Below are 20,589 nucleotides of genomic sequence, written 5' to 3'. Positions count from 1 at the left end.
TGTTTTGAGACTGTATTGTAATTAGCTGCTTAGCTTATTAGTAGGGCCATTTTAATTTGACTTAGCCTAAAAAAAAATTGTTGACTTTATCTTTATCAAATTTTGACTTTATTTTGACCTAACGAAATTGCTTATTTATAGAGGGTAAAGTTCTTTCTTGAATTGATACCACTTACCAAAACATAATATTTTGTCGATTTCAGACCCAAACGTAATACTTTGTCGAAAAGTCAAGGTGTTTTATGGATTATAAAAAGTTCGTTGTGTTTTATAGCGATAGGAAAATCTCCACTAATCTAACTTTTGCTGAAGACAGAAGACGATTTAGCTTGTTTAGGCATTTTTGTATTACAGAATGTCAGAGGCTATTCCTAAAATCAAAACTGTTGACCTTCGAAAAGACCATGTTTGTGAAGAGGGAGTGTTTTATAAAAATTATATAACGACGTAACAATGAATAAACAAAGGACAATTTGCGATAAAAGTTACTGCTGATCCGTGGTCATTGTGACATATTTCCTGCTTTTATGGGTTAATATGGTTTAATTGTGCCGCAGTTCCTGATTTGCAATGCTTCCACGAGGATTTTGACAAAAATTCCTCTCTAGAAACACAGAATTAAGTTTGTTGAAAGCCATAATTTGACAAATTTTGACTTTATTATCAATTTTGACTTTATTTTGACCTATAAACTTCTTAGAAACAGTCCCTTAGGTGCTGAAAACAACTTTATTCTTTAATTTGTGGATAAACGAGGTCATTAAAAAAATTTGACTTTATTGACTTTTGCGGGCCCTGCTTATTAGTTATTTCCTTGCAGAAAAACAAGCATTTCAAAACGTTTGTCTGACAATCTGCTGTGTTTGGGACGCATGTTGTCCTTTCCAAGTGAAAACATGCGTTCCATAGCAGCGCTGGTTGGTATTGGTGTGTTGTATTTCAAAAACAAGTTGAAAACGTTTAGGCTACTCGGAAAGGTATCACTGTTCCAAGCGTGCTGTGATAGTTTAGCATGTATAAATATTTTAACGAGGTCCACTGCACCAATATCGCTCTTTTCAGGGGCATAGAGCTCTTGAAATAAAGTATCTTCAACGTCCGCGATGCCATTCATGGATTTTTCGCTTTCTGTCTCTGATCCCTCGTTCTCAATACATGGATGATCACCATTTGGCGAACTTCTTCCGCGTGTATTCCAGGGAGCCATTCCAACCAACGCAAAAGCCGATAATTCAGATGAGTCGCGTTGGCCAGAATACATTGTGAAACTCTTATTGTGTAACGAGATTTTCCATGAAAAAAAATGACGCATAGCGCTTGACGCTTAACTGTTTGAAGGTTGGGGGGAGCTGTCAATTCAACTTTTTTGCATCAACAGTTGTATCTCTAAAACCACTGAGGCTGCGACTACGAGATTTCTTGACTTTTCCTAACTTTCATTCACCTCTATTGAGCTGAAATTTTGAGGGAATAAAGTTTATAAATTGAGAGATATAAGGCATTTCTCAGCACATCCTCTGAAATATTTCATATTCTATTGTTCAAAATTTTCCCACCAGCTGGATGAAAGTAATTAATTTGGCCCATGTCTCGTTAATCCTAACTGCTTCACAGCGTGAAGGAAATTGGCAGTATGCGTGGACCTTTTGTTCTCACCACGGCTTATAAGCGACGTCGATACAAGAAAAGCTTCAATTTTGATACGATGAGTTACCGTCGCTTGCGGTAGAAATTGCGTAAAATTAAACATAAGACTTGATGCCAATGCATCTAAAGCGAGAATTGTTTTTCGCAGACAATGATGTCCTTTCAATCCAACAAAGCATAGGCTACAACGTTATTGCAATGACTCAGCGTCATTTGGAGTAGATTTGATGTAAAATGTGAGATAAGTATTGAAAGTGATCGACTTGTTTTGTTTCATTCTCATTTCTCGTGACATATTCAATGTTGTGGACTGCTTTTAGATTGTTCTGTTTGGGCCACAACACTTTTTTGAATAATTTGAAATTTACCTACTGTAGAAGCTGCGCTGTAACATATTATTTGGTTTCAAATCTTTCCTTTTGTCCGACTCACTATCAAAAGCAGAAAAGGCGTCGATGTTCCCAAAGCTTCTCACATATACTTGTAAACATTTATTTCCAAGTCGACATGTAAAGATTTGAAATGCAATACGCTTCTCATTTGTGTAGGATAAACCAGAACATCACGCTTTTGTGAAAAGGACGATCGTTCTACCACGTTTATACGTCATGCGGCTTAGTTGAATCAATATATTCGAGGCTTCTTGTACCAGGTTCACTGTCACTGATAAACTAATCCGCAATGCAGTACCTCGCAAAGCAATTGTATCGTAACATTTCCATGTGCTATAACTCGTCATAAATTGTGAAAACTTGTGTATTTACTTGTCAAGTTGTCTCATGTGAAATATAAGTTTACATAGCAATGTCACAATAAAATCTTATCTTCGTTTACCAAACTAAAGATATGAACTTATGCGACGTCTTGCAACGTTGAATCGACGGAAAGGCGGGTAACTGCCAACCTAAACTGAGAATGCATGAAAGAAATCGTTTATTGTCGAATGGACGTGACGTCAGAAAACGATGAATCGACATAGGCTAGCGGCGAGAGATATTTTAGTTAGATAATGACACGCGGCAGCGCGTTTACATTGAATAAAAATACCTTTATTTTATCCATTTCTATTTCCATTCTTCCTAGTTTTGTCTCACAATAACAAACAGATGAAGTTACGCATATTTACTAAATTATTCAATAAACAATAATGCATCCAGCATTATGTCAGCGCTGATTGACTAGACATATTCACGATTTGGCTGAGTTGTGTGAGAATTGTACTCAATTAATCACATCATTTATTGTAGGTAACACCTGCAAAAATTCAAGTAATTGCAGACTCTGCCTTCATAAGTGTAGTTTAGAAGTAGCCATCTCATATTGAGCCAATGGAATCAATGTAAAATAGAACGCTTTTACTTGATAGCGCGTGTGATATATAGGTTTTATGTAACAACTACTTTCAGTTACATTGAAAGTGAATGGGTAAGAATTATGCAGTCTGTGACAAGGACTGGAAATGTATAATCAGAAAATATAACATCATAAAGTATATTGCGTTATGTACATCCAGTAATTTTTATGAACATGGTATCATTTTGCAGGCAGGCGTTTTTATAGGGAAACAAACTTATTCCATAGTTTGATTTATAGCACTTATCCAACTGTTTCATAATGCGAATAGCTGTTTTAGTTGAATTTAGAAAAAAATATAACTTATAACCGCAAACAGATGCAACTTTTTTCATGGTTTAGAGGCAATCGGCAGTACAGTGAACTATAGTGGTACATAACATAACCCGTATGCGGAGTAATCGCAAGGGTCAACCCAAGTAATGGAAAGGTTGTTTTTGAATTATGGTGATGGAATTCTTGTAATGCTATTGAACTTCATCTTGTCATGAAAAACTTATATTGTTTGCATTTGCAAGAAATATCAAACTTTTGGATTTTTTTTTATCACTGAACTGTCCGTTAGTAGAATGTTTCTTTATTACCTTAGTTAGGCCTATTGGTAAGTCAGGAAAGTATTTGTTGATGTGACATATGAGGATATTCTAAGAGACCGAGTTATTTTGTAAATAATATTTGATTTTTGGACACCATCAAAATTTTCACACAATACACAAATGCGCATCGAGATATAGTGCTCATAGTTGGGAAAAGTTAGATTGTGATAATTACAACTTGCCTAAGTAGGCCTACAGCAAGGGACAATCAAAATAGATGAAACCGCATACATGGTAATATAGACGTTTTGCAAACTGCTCTTTTCATTTTCAATATAATAACAAGAATGACAGCTTATTTTCACTAAACATATAAACAAATATCAAAAATTATGGATGAACATCGCATCTATATTTTTCGGTTTAGGTTCAAAAATGCATTTTAGCCGTCAACATGATGGAATATTTGGTAATTTTGTTGAGACATACCATTGCCCAATCGTTGAATTTACATCAGAGATAATTTTATTAGATGATTATCAATTTCATGCACATGGTTTTATTCAGCGTTACAATGTTGTTTTTCAAGCCACGTGGCGTTCATGGTCATAACGCAACATTGCAGAAACAGCCAATATTGATACCAGGTAGGCCTACTAATTATTATGCCGCTTTCGTCGAATCTACGTCGCTAAACGACGAAATTATGCAAATGCCTGTTGGATTTCCCTTCTACGTGTAGTTTATCATAAACGTGAAAGCATTGCTCAAGAAGCTAATCTGAATCACCGTAGATAACCATAATATTCATATAGTTTCATCATCAGTAAATATGTAAAGTGCACTTCACAATTTTTGACAACGGTCTGACAATTTATTATATTGCAAAGTTTTGGTTTATTCTTGACTTCTATAATTCTGTATAACAGCTTTTTTCTAAGTAGTTTCTTTGTGACTAACAATTTGTTTCATTATACATTTTCTTTAGTATTTCAACGCCATTATTAAAAAAATTACTTCCTTTTCACTTTTAAATAAAACATGGCAAGGCAAGGATTCAGTGCTGAAGAAATACTGCAACATGTTTTACTGGATTCTGACGACGAAAGCCAGGCGGATGATTTGGAGATTCATGGCACTCCGATGCAGATGAAGAAGCGGATTCTTCTCCGTCAACTTCCGCAACAGCAATTCCGATCGAGATTGACGATCAGTTACCTTCCATGGGCGATGTTCAACCGGAGTTTGCGCCACCACGACGGATTATAACATCGAAAAGACTGGTGAACAGCATAGATTCCTCTCTCGACATGAACAACTACGATGATGCCCGAGTTTCCCGACACACTGAAGTCTTATACAACTTTTGTAGAAAAGCCAAAGAACAGACAAGAGAGCGGCGTCAGCATTACTTGGTCTAATGCGAGACCGGTGCACAATGGGAGAAGGGGCCGGGCTAACATTATATCTGGCCCGACTGGTGTTAGAGAAAAAGCCAAAGAAGCCAAGACTCCTCGGCAAGCATGGGAACTATTTTTTTTTTTAAACATTTTGAACATTAGCCTATTGTTCAAGAAACAAATAGAAAAACTGCCACACTCATTTCTCAATTGCCAGAGAGAATTTTAGATGACAGCAGGTACTGCTATTTTGGCCCAACCAACAACGAGGAGATGCTGGCCTTTGTTGGATAAGGGTATTTTCGGGGGCTTTTAGGACAGTCTGGTCATTCCACGGATGTATTGTTCAATCAAATGCAAGGGCATCTCATGCTTAGAGCAACAATGAGCAAGAACCGCTTTAAATTTTAATTTCGAACATTTCGTTCGACGACCAAAATACTAGGCCGCAACGTTGGAAGAATGACCGGTTTGCCGCATTTCGAGTCGTTTTCGAAATGTTTAACGAAAACTGCGGCAAACATGTCATTCCAGGTGACTACTTGTCGTTGGACGAAACGCTATACCCCATGAGGACACAAGTTGCCTTCAAGCAATATAATCCAAACAAGCCTGCGAAATATGGCCTTCTGTTCAAGTCGGTAAACACCAGCAGATTCCCATACACATTTGCGCCATCGGTCTATTCAGGTAAACCGAAGGAAGAGCCATTTCATTTTTACGTTCGTGGAACAGAAGAAGTGGTAAAAGGAATGGTGATGAGCCTGGAACAACACGGTGACCTTCAAGGTCGGAATATTTCGTATGACCGCTTGCACACCTCCATACCACTCGCGCAGTGGTTGCTTGACAGGGGTATAACGTCAGTGGGAACCCTCAACGCTATACGTAGAGGAATACCCCTGGAAGTGAGTGGTAGGGAGGAATTTTCGTACGAAATTTATTGGCAGACAAGTGAGGCTGATCTCAGCCTACATTCTTATGTAGTAAAAACGAAGAGTTCTGGCATGCGGAATATGTTGATGTTGACGACCATGCAACCTTTATTGGGGATTACCAAGGATGACGGCAAAAAGAAGCCAGGCTTGTATAAGCTTTACGACTTCACAAAGGGTGGCACCGATATCATCGACCAAAGGATGGGTTGGTTCATTTACGTGCAAAGCGAAGTCCCCAAGGTGGACAACTACTGCGTTTGCTTATTTTTTGGATACTTGCCGCGTCAACGCATCTACAGTTTTAGCACTAAATGAAGGGACTGATCCACGCAAGCGAAAATCCTACGACTTCGATTGGTAACTTGCCATGGAACTCGTGAAGCCATTCATAAAGTCGCGATCTTTCCAGGGCCTGAACTATCACACCATAGATAAGATTGAAGCAGTAATAGGGAAACAACCTTCAACAACAACTCCAAGCGGCAGAAGGGCCACTCTGCCCCAACTATCGTCGACACGACGTAGATGCGACGTATGCAAACACGCTATTATGGGAGAAGGTGCCAAAGCCAGAAAAAATAAACTACCAAAAAACCGTGGCCAATGTCAGTGCTGTGAAAAGCCTTTATGTCCTGCACATTCCATACGAGTATGTCAAGCTTGCTTTTGCGCAAAATAAACTATTTGAATGATTGCGGTTCTATAAACATTGGCTTCAACCACAGCCTAAATAAAACGCGGAGCTCAATAAAAGATTTTCCTTTTTTCCTTTCATTAGACAGATAGCTATTTTTACGTTGATTCAACATATCAAGACCTTGAATACTTGTAAACATGCGCGGTTTTGCAATTAGATTGCTTATCAAAATCATCTATCCTTTTTTGTATAAAAAGTGGGTCATAAAACTAATCGTAATACTCGATGTAAAATTCAGCATTTTTATATGCTGAAACAGTATTGTATTCATATTTTATAAATCCATTTTCTATTTAGAAAATATCAATATAATGCGGTTTGAGCATAGCTGAATTTTAGCACGGATACAACGACTGATTTTATGACTTTTATACAAACAAGGACAGAAGAGAAGTAATCTAATTGCAAACCCGCGCATGTTTACATCGTCTTGCAATGTTGAATCCACGTCGAAATGATTGTATTAGCGTTGTATTCAATTTCTCGTATTATCGAACTGTAAATGTGCAGCCACTTGTAATTTCAATGTGCCTCATTGCATATTCTTAAATATTTCTGAACTTGTGTGTACATAACCTGACAGAACACAGGTTGGTTTACCATTGAATCAAGTTGAAAAACGTTGCTGCAAGAGCCTTGTGCCAATTGCTGCAGTCCGGTATTGCTGTAACCAAATCAAAATACTTATCAATATTTTGCTGCCAAACTGGCATTTTTATCGCATAAACGCCCATTAGGCAGCTAATTCTTTGTAAGGTATTTCTCCAGGTTCACAATGATTTGACGCATAATAAATATTACTTTGAATAAATCTAAATATTGTTTGGATTTTAGTGTGTGGCATATGAATCTTAGAGAGCTTATTGAATTCACAAGAAACTGACCCGAGGCATTACAGATTTTCCTTTTGATGAAAAGCGTTGTGACGTTCTGTTAATTAATGAACCGTAACTGTTTTATTTTGAATTTCTTTCTGACTTCTGTTTACGTAGACTGTAGAGCATCATCGACTTTATCGGGTAATCTTACTCCTAGTACTAGCCTTGTGTGTAGCCGAGTTCACATTGAACTTACATTGAGAGACGCTGTTGCAAATACAATACATTGCATTTATACCGCGTTTCTTGTCGCATGATCTTCCATTCGTTTCGTGGATTACATAATAGTATTTGATAAACGCCACCCTGCTTCTTCAGCTGGTCTACATTTGTTAATAAAGCGTAGGAGTTGCTGTTCTTGGAACCGAGGTCACAAGATCATAATCCAAATTGGTGTGACACGCGTTCAGAAATCTCATTACTGCATGTAATTGATGAAGCATTGTTCTTTTAGTCAAGCAGCGAGCTTTATTTTGAGCGTGGGAAAAGTTATTATTTTGCATGAAAAATATAGATTCAAATTGAGATTATGTAAAATAATTTTAATCACAACATTGCAATGCATGTTCTTCATTACTCTACCAAAAAATAATGTGTAAACTCACGCTACAATTGCTTTAATCGCAAAATGATCCAAAAGTCATAAGTCACCTCAACATTTCAACGTCTATGAGCAGTTCTAAAATTCACATAGGTTTAATTTTCGGATATGCTCAGCGTAAATAATTTTACAAAGTGAATCCTAAAGTTTGAAACCGTACCTTAAAAAATAACAGAGATATCACTCCTAAAGCATAAGAAGAATCGACAGCCCCCCCCCAAACTGAGTAGGACTCCAAGGAGCCCAACCTCGTAAGGGTTAAAATCGGCAAAATAGTTGACGGCGCTATCACTTCCGTCAACTGAAAAATAAATTGACGGCGCTAGCCTCAGCGTCAACAAAAGGTTGACGCCGTCAAATGACGCCGTCAAATTGACGGCGTCAACGTACAACACTGCTAATAGTAAACTGTCAATCAAGCTATTGAATATCAGCAAATTTCTTGCATTTCATAACTGGCTGTGACAAAAGGTTTATTGTAAACTTCACCATTATCCGATACCAACATAATCGGGATTAAAAGTTGGGGCAAGAAAAAAAAGTAAAAGTCAAGAAATCTCAGGTTTCTAGCGTCACTGCTTCTATGTGAAATTGCTGAATTAGCAGAGGGCGAGACCATAGGGTCTACGCCAGTAACAGGTACGGCTAAAAAAGACAAATGGCATATTATTACCATCGTAACCAATCAAGGCCGCCTTATCGAAAAACGTCCTACTATTTTGGTATTCAAAAAAGCAATCCTGTTGTTGAGAACTCGATTTAGCTGAAGAAGACAAGCTATATTTCTTAAGGGGCTGAGGGGGATCAGTCACATGCACAGCCCGATCACGATCCTCACACACGTTAAAATCAGTAGACGCGACACGCCTCTCACAACCACCCAAATTACGTGTAGCTGGGCGATCAAAAACTAACGGCACAGAAAACTGTGAAGGGGGAAAAACATTACTTCTGATAGCGGTCCCGTGACCTGTACTCTCTGGGGGGGGATTTCGGCTATAATTCCTAGCCCTTAGCTTTAGATCCTTCGGAAGATCCCTTAGCCGCGGCCCCGAGACTTCCTGAAACAGCTTGAAAACATGTGGATCGTACTGGTCCACTTACGGATTGAACAGGCGTCTGGAAAAGGTTATGTAAATTTAATTGCGATTGATGTTCACTTCTGGAATGCCTAGAAGAGCCCTTCTTAGAGCTACGCCGGGAGCCCACCTCTGATCGATATTCAGGTAAAGCTACCTCCTTACGTTGTTCAGTCCTCAACTGGGCGTCTTTGAGTGCGAACTCAGCAGCTCTCGCGGCGGCCTCAGCAGCTCTCACTTCGGCCTCAGCTTTCGCGGCGGCCTCAGCAGATTTTGCTTTGGCCTCAGCTTGTATGGCCTCAGCTCTCGCGGCGGCCTCAGCTCAAACGGCCTCAGCAGCTCTCGCTTCGGCCTCAGCTCTCGCGGCAGCCTCAGCTCGTATGGACTCAGCTCTCGCGGCGGTCTCAGCAGCTCTTGCTTCGGCCTTGGCTTGTATCTGGAGCTCCTCTCGTCTTAGCTGCAGGTTAATTTGTGCAACTATCCGTGACGAGCTCCTAGACATCCTAGTGCTTAGGTACATTCGAGGCAATATCCTCAGGACGTATGTCAGCATCCAACGTATCTGAGTACTCACTTTCTTTTTGTTCAAAGTTATTTTTTAACAAGTTAAGCATGTATTCGGAATCTATTCGGAATTCGGAATCTACCCTATCACAAGCTCTGCCAAATTTTCAGAGTTAAAAATTTTACTCAAAAGTGCATGGAAATGCCGTAAATCCTCTTCCAAAGTAGATAACTTAGATCTAAAACTACCAATTCCCGCTTATCACCCAAAGAACCTAGGGCTACAGAAAGTTCTCCAATTTGAGTCGAAATATCCCTTCTAAGATACCGGCCTTCCTAACTAACTTAGCCTCATCGTTACTGGGTCCCTCTCCAGAATGGCCTGTCCGACCGCAAAGAACATCATCAGGTTTAACCCTATCTGGTATTCGTCTCAAAGACGCGCGAAAAGCACGAGACGTGACCATTTGGCCACGCCCTGATTATTGGTTTATAACTCAGCCGCTAAATATCGCACATTTGAGAAAATCGGCATGCACATAGTCAAATGCTTTTATTTTATATTTTAATTATTTGTTTTCAAAACAAATGTTTAGTTTGTGCATTCTGAAAACATATGTTGCAAAAAAGCTCTAAAAACGCAAATTTTGCTGGCATTTAGGCATTTTGTATCCGATTTTGTTCGTTCGAATTTTAATTTTAATGATTTGTGAACTTTCAACAGCAATATTTTGAAACAAATTATTTTTTCCTACACTAAATACAGTATTTTTCATATTCATACTACATCAAGCGGTTTTGAGGTTATTGTGATGAATTGCTTCACCACATGTGGTCATGGCTGCTTAGCATCGCAGTATCTCTCATGACAAATCAAGATGAATGAAAGCATAAATTAGTTGTAACGATCCCAGCCAGCAAATCATTTTTTTACATTGATTCAACGTTGGCAGATTGATTTTCTGGTTGAAATAACTCTAGTTTATCACATTCTTTCCCAGCCAGAAAAATTGATCCTTTTCACATTTATTTAACGTCTGCAGACGTCGAATCATTGTTGAAAGTGGTTGATTTACTGGCTGGGTTAGAAATGTAGGTAACACGATTTCCAATCAGCTGTTTTGTCAGGCGTTTCATTTCATGGAGTGTAGCTTTCATTTCAACCTGCCAAATGTTTTAGAATCAAAGGAAAAAAAACTTCTTTTTGATACTTTTCAATGTAGCTAAACGTTGAAACGATATAAAAGCCAACTTTTCTGCCTGGGCTGCCTGCTTTTTGCTAAATTTCCCAGATAGCAAAACTCGTCATTTTTCAGACGTTGAATCAATCTAAAAATGACGGGTTTTTCTCCCGAGTTTTTCTGTCTGGGTTGTTTAACTTGAGTCTGACAATGTAAGAAAAGTTAATTTTACTTTTCAAGATTCAAAGTGAAACGTAGGCTACCACAATTCTGTATCAACACACATCGAATGATCGTTGAGTTATGAAAAATTCAGTTTAGCGAAACACAATGCTCGCTGTTCTGTCGTGAGCAGTCAGGTAGTGCTGACGCCAGGAATATCGCTCCTTCTCAACTGTACATGTCATGAATGGCAATATAGCCTACATAGTTTCAACTAGTGCTTTGTGCAAAAAGGCATGTTGCATTTGAAGCTACGATGAGGAATTTTGCCGAGATCATTTCTTTTTTTGGAATAATCTGTTCCTCTGATGTCGTCTACACATATGGTACAAAACGCTTTGTGGATGGCTGTGGTTGATGATTCGGTTGTGATTAGCTCTAATTTTTTTTCAAAAGTAGCAAAGTGTAAATACTAAACTAAAGTAACGGATCATTACTAGTTGCTAAAGTTTGCTTTTCATGTTGTGAACACGTTTTATCTTCGTAAAAACTGGTCAACTTCACTTGCCTTGCAATGACGCAACAAAAACTGCCTGAATTGAGGTAAAACGATAAATTGTACTATGAGTCCCATTGCGTTTCGTTCTTAGTTTTAATGTGTGATTGATGACTTGACTCGCGGTTGACTGCGGCCACTGTGTATACAATAGCAGAAGCGATGAGTCATTTCGGTGCCGATTGCCAAAATCTAGGAATTTAGACAAGTTTTCTGAACAACCTGTGACAAAATGCTTATTGTGAACCACATAGTGTTCCAAAAATAACCAAATTAGGTTTAAACGATGCTCAAATGATAAAAAGTAAGAGTCAAGAAATATCAGCGTTTTAGGAAAATTCCTTCCATATAAAATTTCAAAACTAGTGAAGGGCGTGGCCATTTGAACACGTCTGATAACAGGTCGAGTTAAACCCAATCGAGTCGACGGCGGTCGAGTCCTTGTCGACACCGAATGTAGACATATTAAATACTGGGCTTAACAGTTAAAATTAGATTACACACACACAAACAATTACAGTAGTTATAAAAACTTAACTGCAAAGACCGTAAAAAAATAGAAAAAAGAATTTAAATGCACCGTAGCCTACCGTAGTTGTAGGGGTATATGAGTCTAACCCCTTCTAGAGTCTTCCAATCTAGGCTATTGAAAGTTCCACACAACTTGCTTGGATTCGTCCAATTGAATCTTCAAGCACAGATCGATAGTCTTTAATTTTCTTTCTTGCCACAAACCAACAAAGAAACGTCTTTAATTTTTAGCTTGAAGTTCTTCGGTCCCAACTGACAAGAACACGTCTTTTATTTTTCTTTCTTGTGCTTCCGTACGAACACTAGCTAGAGGACCATCTTTTGTGTTTGTGCTTTAAGTTCTTCTGTACCAAATAACAAGACGTCTTTTATTTTTTATGGTTACAGCGGTAAACCATAATATCTTTGTGGGAAAGTTGTAACATAAAATTCCCGAATTCTTTTGTCTGTATGCAATGACACGGAAAAAATACTCTTCTGAAAACGTCTTTCAAGAATTGTATTTCAGCAAAAATAGCCATTGGTTGTCGAAAGGGGGGCGCAACGCGATACGCCACTAAACCTTGTCACCACAATACAAATTACTTGGATAAAAGACGGAAATGTCGTCTAGTTGGTAAGCACAAGCAAACAGACCAACCTTTCCAACGACGATTCTAAAATGACAAAACTGACTTGAAATACTGTATTTCAAATGCACGTACCAGCTTCTGTGACGCAACAGTGATAAATATTGTTATGCAATTCCCAACAGGTGTTGAAACGGTTTGTGCAATGTTTTACTGGTATTACGATGTATGTTGCAATCTCTGCTCAGTTTTTTTTAAATATTCCATGACGTAAGTTATGTGACGTTTCATTTGAAGAACGATTGTTCGTAACAAGAGCAGATATAAATAACATGCCACTTCTGCAGCTTTTGATGTAACGTTCATCTTTTTATCTCCAGTGGTTTTCGAAATATTACAATTTTTATGAAAATGGGTACTGGTAACTATAGAAACGCCCAGAGCGACCGTGTGACCTCATTATTTTTATTTTTTTTTTACATTTGTGTTTGTAAAAGTCCACTACAAATTTTCAGAAAGTTAAGGAAAAATCTATAAACCTCGCAATTTTTTGGCACAGCCTAGTATAGGAGTGTACGGGAGTCACCGGTCACTAAAAGTGTGCAACTCAAGCACTTTAAACTTTGTGGTTTTGAAAACTGGAATATAAGACCAGAAGTAGTAATGGCATGCCAAGAAAACGTCACTACTGAAGTTTGTGTTTTTCAAAATATTGTGACCAATAAAAGGCCAGGTCTTTTTTCTCGGCGCCTTTCCTTCATCAACTACGTCCACCCAATTTATTACACCCTGGGTAGAGGTAAGCAGTGTTTTTCAACAACCAGCTGAAGCCGGGAGTCGAACCAAGATTGCATGGTTGGAAAGTAAGCGCGTTATCCGCTGCGCCATCCCACCGCTGTGTAATATGGCCAAGACTAAAATTTGCCTAAATTCTCATGTAAAGTTAAATATTTTTGCTTCTCGGGTGCCTCCCTCCCTTGCCAATCAAACGAGTCACGCTACGCCACTGATCCTGTAGTGTAGATTGTACAATTACACTTTCATTACTTTGCTCACAGGTCACAGCTTCGATCAAAAAGTCAATGGAAAGCAATGTTTCAAAAAAAAAAAAAAACATTTACGTATAGTAGCCTAAGTCAATATGACACAGTAGCAGCTTCCATAATTCTTCGTGTGCCGCAGTTCAAAAAAGTGACAATCACAGCCACAGTGGCATTACAGTAGTTATATATCGGTTACTCACATAGAAGTGCTAACGTAGTCTATATTTTTATGGACACAGCAGACATTTATAACTGCTGACCGGAAACCTCGTGAATAGAATCAACACACAATGCCAAAAAAAAGTAATACAAAGCATCAACTACAAAACACAAGCATTCTTATTATCCCAAAAGTGATTGCGGATTTAGTCTCCAAACTGCTTCAGGATTTAGCCTAAACAATTTTCTATTTGCAGAAATGATCAGTTCTTTGTTTGGTGGACAATGGAATCGCCATTTTCTTTGTTGAATTTACGAAAAATGCCTTTGACACAATTTGACGGCGTCTTCAATCTAACCATGACCCATAGGTTCGTTTACTTTAGAATATTCGATCAGCTGACTCATACGGTAAAAGCAGGGGTAAAAGCGACACGTAGCCTACTTGGTTGCACCATGGCTTTCATATGCAACATTTACTTCCTATGATAAATAGAAATTCATTCCATTTATTATATAAAATCGATAAAAATTTTCAATATTTGTGGTTATTATTGTCCATCAAGAATCAAATTCATCAGTCATCACTACAAGTTCTTGTCACAAAATTATAAATTCCGGATTGATGTTCAGTTAGCGTTGTTAAAATTAAGTTTCACTTTGAAGTTCTGATTTCATTTGGCTGAAATTATGATGAAGCAACCAAATCAAAATTTAAATCAGTGTCCATCTTGTTTTTGCTTTGTTGTTAACATTAGTAGCACTAAAATGTCCAATCGAAGTCTTCGCAGACAGCCACTTTATCTAGTCCAGATCATTACCAGATCGGGTACGGATCTGATCAGATCTTTACCAGATCTGAACCAGATAAACTGGCTGTCTGGGTTGCTTCTAACACCACTTACTAACACCGCTGGTTAGCAACCCTAACTGTAGTGAAGGCTAGCAACTTCTTACCACTAGCAATCAGAGATGTACGTATGCGCCGCAAATTCTACGCCGCATACTTGCGACGTAGACTTTTTGTTTGCGCTAACGCTTGCGGCCACATTTTTTTGGATAGTTTGCGCTTGAGGCTACGCCGTAAAGTTTTCGCGGTTTTTTAGCGCATAGCGTCAACGCATACTTTTTAATGTATTTTTTTCGCTACAACACGCCAATACCTTCCAGCGCTGCAGTTGAAAGAATGTTTTCAATGGGCAAAGACATATTGGAACCAAAACACAGCAAAATGTCAGATGAACACTTTCAGATGCTTGTGTTTCTTCGTGGAAATTCAAAATAAAACTTTTTTGTTTCGAGTGGTTTATACCGTGTGAATGTTTGGCACCTAGCAAACAAAATTAGTTTACGCCAGTGTATGCGCTGACGTTAACGCCGCCAACATTTTTTACAAGTTGCGTTGACGCATACGGCGTATGTTTTTTCGAACGTTTGCGTTTACGCTGACGGCGTCAATATTTTTTATATGCGCGTACATCACTGCTAGCAATAGCAACGGCTAGCAAACCTCCTACTTCTGGTGATGGCTAGCTACCGAATTGTGAGCACATATTTTTGCATACTGCATTTGACCAGAGGTGGGCAGTAGAGCACTACTTTTTTGGTAGCAGTAGTAGCCTACGGTAACATTTTTGTTGGAGTAGCGGCTGCAGTAGCAGCGCTAATTTTTTTCAAGATAGCGGTAGTGAAGAGGCACTACATTTTTTCAGTCGCACTACCGCTAGCCGCTACTTTCTAATTTAAAGTGAAAAAAATGACTGGTTTCACTGCATCAGCATGCACATATCTTTCACATAAAATGCAAAAAAACACGGAAGTTAAAGCGGTTTGTTAACTGCGCAGAGCCGTCTAAAATATGTGAAAATTAATAAAACCACGCAATTTCAGTACCCCCAAACTTCAAATTTCTGAACTTTAGGCCGTGAAACTTTGCCAGTCAGTCTCAATTCACCATAGCAGCAATCCGAGCTTCCACTTTTGTTTAAAAAAACTTGTAACAATGGAGATCCCAGGGGTGGGCCTTATTACTGGCCGGGTCTTATTAGCTGCAGGTACCTTACAATCAATAAAAACAAACTGTTTAGGCTACAATTTGTGTGGTATTTCGAATTTCGATAATGTTGAAAACAACAACACAATTAAGAATACTGCTGTTAAATCAACTTTCTGCGGTTACACCACAAACAATAAAAGACCGTTGAAGATGCAAGACATAGAAATCATCGAGACCATACAAAACATTTTGAAACTCCCTGATTCTAGTAAAAAGTCAAGCAAAAGTAAAATCAACATCAAACGAACATTAAACCCAATCTTCAAATATGCAGAGAGTGAGGGCTCAAAGATACCGAAATAATGTGCTCACAATTCGGTAGCTAGCCGGTGCTAGAAGTAAGAGGCTGCTAGCCTTCACTCCTATTGCGATTGCTAATTAGCGGTTCTAGCTAGTGGTGCTAAAAGCAAGGCTTCGATTGGACATTTTAATACTACCAACATTCTTTTAGCGTTTGTTTAAGACGAAAGCAAATAAATGTTTTTGTTTAGTGTCTTATACTCTAGAAATTTCATCATGTTACCTTATTTGGTTAGGAGAGATTCTGACGTTTATCATGGATACGATACAACAGAAAATTTGTGGCGAAACCTTCGAAAGTTGTCATCCGGTGACGTAGAGAAAGATATCAATGATACAGTTTCAAATAAAAGCAAATTAGCTCTTTGGGTTGTTTCAAATTGTGACGGATCCGTTGGGGCCAAAAAGCGAATGGCGTACACCAATCGACTTTTGGAAGCTGGCCTCTCATTGGATCGGTTCGGAAAATGTTTCCCAAAGCATGGCAGGATTCCAACTTTGGAAATAGCTAAAGTGTACATGTTTTACTTTGCTTTTGAAAACAGTTTCAACTGCAAAGATTACGTAACTGAAAAGGTTTTCAGAAATGCTTTGGAAATGGGAACGGTCCCTGTCGTGATGGGAGCCCCCAAGTCCGATTACCAAGCTATTGTTCCACCAGGGTCTTGTATATACGTCGAAGATTTTAAAACCCCTGCAGATTTAGTAAAATATTTGAACTACCTTCATGAAAATATTACTGCATATAAAGACTATTTTAAATGGAGAACTATGCCAATTGAGTATATGCCTCAGTATAACAGAACTAATAGTTATTGCAATCTTTGTCGCATTGTCCATGGTATCAACGTAGATGACGTACACAAACCCCAACATATTACTACTCAAGAAAACATTCCTTTATTTGGATATCCCAGTCAACCAAGAATTGTATCGTCATTGTCAAAATGGTTTTACACCACTGAGAACGAAAAATGCTTGGCTAAAGTATAGCCTAATTGGCCCTAATAATAACAGATTGGGAGAGATCAGAGATCAATGAGATATAAATAACTTTTTTTGATAGACTAGACCCATAGCCGTACGAGACCAAACCATTTTGGGGGGGCAGAACGTAAATTTGCCAAATGTGCACGCTTTTATAGAAATTGCCCAAATATAATGTACGCGGTGCGTGATAACAGTGAAAAACTAACATAACAAGATCACCAGCAGTGGCGTAGCCAGTAATTTTGAAAGGGAGGGGTTTGACGGTGTGTTTCGCTTATGGCGACACCCAGCAGTGGGGGTCTGGGGGGCCTCCCCCAGAAAATTTTGAAAAATTACTTTGAATTTGGTGCATTCTGAGAGTATTTTCAACAAAAATGTGGTTATGAATATTCCTGTAAAAGGGTGCTGTCCGGTGGCATAGCAAAAAAATAAGATCATGTTTTCTTCGGCATGTTTCGGAAATAAAGCTACAAGTCTCTATGTTTTCTTGTTGCTAATTCCTGGCTGAGATATTTGAATGTTTGGTAATGGCAAAACTCGCTCTTTGCAATAGCCCCCCCCCCCTGGCTACGCAACTGATCACCACCTAGCTAGAATTTCTTACCAAAGTAGGCTAATCAAGATAGAACAACTGAATTCATCTTTGAAGATACCTTGCTTGTGCATTGCTCGATGCTTCTGCACTTTGGCATAGTAAGTAAGAGTAACAAATATTGTTTTACACACCACAAATAATAAACAATGCCACTTAAATATTCAGTTGTGATGTCGTAAAAGACTCAGAAAAATAAACATTGCAGGAAACCGGCTCAGGGTGACCATGCGGATTCAGAAAAAACTACATAACAATAGATAAGTTATAATTAAATGTAATAAAACACAGACATACTACTTCTGTTCAAATAAACTTTGTTCAATCAATTAAAGTAGTTTTGATGATACGAATTTTAGTACAAAAATAAAAAGGTCTGGCAGCACTACTTCTAAAAATATAGTTAGGCTAGGTAATTTGATGACAAAAATAACTAATATACAGTATTCTAAGTTTGCATACGGACGATGACGTAGGATTCAAAGAACCCAATTAGCCTAACAGTACGTATTTACATTGATTCAATGTCTGAATATTGAATAATATTCAATCATCGGATTTGCAGAAGGCGTCGTTGGATTTTCAAAAAATCGCCGAATAGGCAACTCGCCGAAAAAGGCTCTTGCCGAATAGGGAACTCGCCGAATAGTAGCAGAACCTTTCATAAAAGTAAATAAAAAAAGCTAAGCAACACCTTAACATTACTTTTAACAGGTATAACATGTTTTTGTTAAATGTTGTGGTGTTGCTTACCTATGTCTGTTTATGGTTGAAAAAGTACTGTGACCTCCCAACCCGAATTGTTTTATAAAAGTAGGCTATTCACCAGATTTATATAAATTCATATTTTGTAGTTGCCCAAATCAAGATGATGCATTTATTGATATTATGAAAAAAATTAAAGACTTAGTAAATTTTGATGCCGAGGCAACTGCATCATGCCAATTTGGGCAGTTTTATAAATAGACTATGATCAGATAATTTCATATTTTTGTTGTTGCCCAAATCTAAACGATACAGTTATGTAAATGGGAAAAATTAATGAATTTGTTCATTTTGTAGAAACTGCCTCACGCTAATTTGGGCAGTTGCATAAACAGACTAATCAGTTTCATCAAATAGCCTAAATTCATGTTTTCAGCTGCCCAAATCAGCACGATGCATTTGTGAAAATTAATAAAATTAGCTATATGGCAAATTTTGCCATTTGATTTGGGCAGTTTCACAAAAGTATTAGAGACATATTTTGGTGGCTGCCCAAATTGGCATGATGCAGTTGGTTAAATGCATTTCGTACTACAATTTGATCACCATGGAATACAATACATCAATACGGGTGTGTCAAATGACAATTTTGCGGCACATTTCTTGTGCAAATAAGAGGCTGTACTTAGTTTGATAGGTAAAAGTTACTAATTTATAGTTTTTCTTAACTCATGCAATTTTGTAGATTTTTATATAGCAATTTTTGCCCTAATAATTTCAAGATTTTGCCCAAATTCGCGACGTTTTGAAACAACAGGGGGGGCGGCTGCCCCCCCTGGCTCGTACGGCTATGACTAGACCTATTGAGAACTTTCAGAGATGTGGATAGGTTGCCGGAAATAAGCATTAAGCATAATGCATTTTCATCACTAGTGGCGATAAGTGCTGCTCTTTAATTCCTTCCAGACTTCCCACAATCATGTTAAACATCCAGAAATCGATTTTGCACTAGTGAGCTATAGCAGAAGGGCATTATATAAAAGTGTTTTCTGTTGAAGTATTGAGTTCCACCGCCAGGATCAAGGTTTAACAACATAAAAATGGGTGATTTTGGCAAAAAGTAGACAAACATGTTTAGGGCTCTTCAGGCAGGGTACGCTATCCTATCATCTGAGAGCAAAATGGTTGTCATTTTCGGATTTCTCAGAACTTAGTCAAAAGGATAGGAATCAAAAAATGTAAAAATATTTAATTTTTAACAGTTCTAATTTGTGGTAGTCTACAAATTTTTGTGCCACTGGTCTTCAAAGAGTTAACGTGTGATTGGTGCAATAACAAAAAAAACAAAACAGATTCAACAAACATAATTTTCAAAATCAACGACCCAAATTTACCCTAAAAACATTTTTTGTTCAGGTACCAGAAAGATGGTTTCAAATTGTTGACCTGTGTAGTCGATTAACAAATGTATCAACAAACTTAAACATACCATCGATAAATTTGAAAATCTATGAAAATTTCATCGCATGTCTTATGTGCAGCTGCCGGCATGTTGAACAAATTAAACAAATTGTTGGCTTGGCAATAGCCTAATGACATTTTGGATGAGTTGGTACTCTTGAAAGAAAGCTTCACAGCAAACTTAAGCTACAAACCGGAACACTATGATCTCCACTCAACTTTCCCAAATATTTTTGTTGCTTTGAAGTTTGTTTACGTAAACTGGGATCTCTAACGGTGAGGCTACCAGTTGAAAACTTAGTTTTAGGGCACAGAATTTGTAAGCTAAAGAGTTGTTTACGATTTACCACGACTAAAAACCGACTGAACAGCCCATGCATGTTGTGCATCAAATCAGACGTAACTTGACATTGCAAAAGGTCCGGAATGGATTGAATGCTTTGTTGAGCTATTTTCATTGCCTGTATTGTGAATTCATTAGGGTGGGTCGAAGTTTGGATTTTTTCTCCGATTTCATTGCTGCAAACTTTCTTTTTTGCGAATAGTCATAAAAAGACATTCCTGAAAGTATGAGATTGATCAGACACAACTTAGAGATGAAGCATGTACTTGTATTGTAGGATTATCAGTTTTATCGCTAGGCCTATTTGC

At 38.1% G+C, this 20,589-nt stretch overlaps 1 protein-coding gene across 1 annotated transcript in view; it reads left to right on the top strand.

Annotated features, from left to right (window-relative positions):
- The window catches only part of LOC145778192 (4-galactosyl-N-acetylglucosaminide 3-alpha-L-fucosyltransferase FUT6-like), a 40,442-nt gene extending 22,515 nt beyond the window's left edge, over nt 1-17,927 (top strand). Inside the window, exons 4-5 of the mRNA XM_082589639.1 lie at nt 14,092-14,205; nt 16,427-17,927. Of these exons, the coding sequence (XP_082445765.1) occupies nt 14,092-14,205; nt 16,427-17,183 (871 nt within the window). The 3' untranslated portion in view covers nt 17,184-17,927. The remainder of the gene's footprint in view (nt 1-14,091; nt 14,206-16,426) is intronic.
- Nucleotides 17,928-20,589: the final 2,662 nt, after the last annotated feature.

This window comes from Aplidium turbinatum, chromosome 1 (assembly GCF_918807975.1).
Source record: "Aplidium turbinatum chromosome 1, kaAplTurb1.1, whole genome shotgun sequence".
NCBI lineage: Eukaryota > Metazoa > Chordata > Ascidiacea > Aplousobranchia > Polyclinidae > Aplidium > Aplidium turbinatum.
This window is presented reverse-complemented; position numbering and strand designations above follow the sequence as displayed.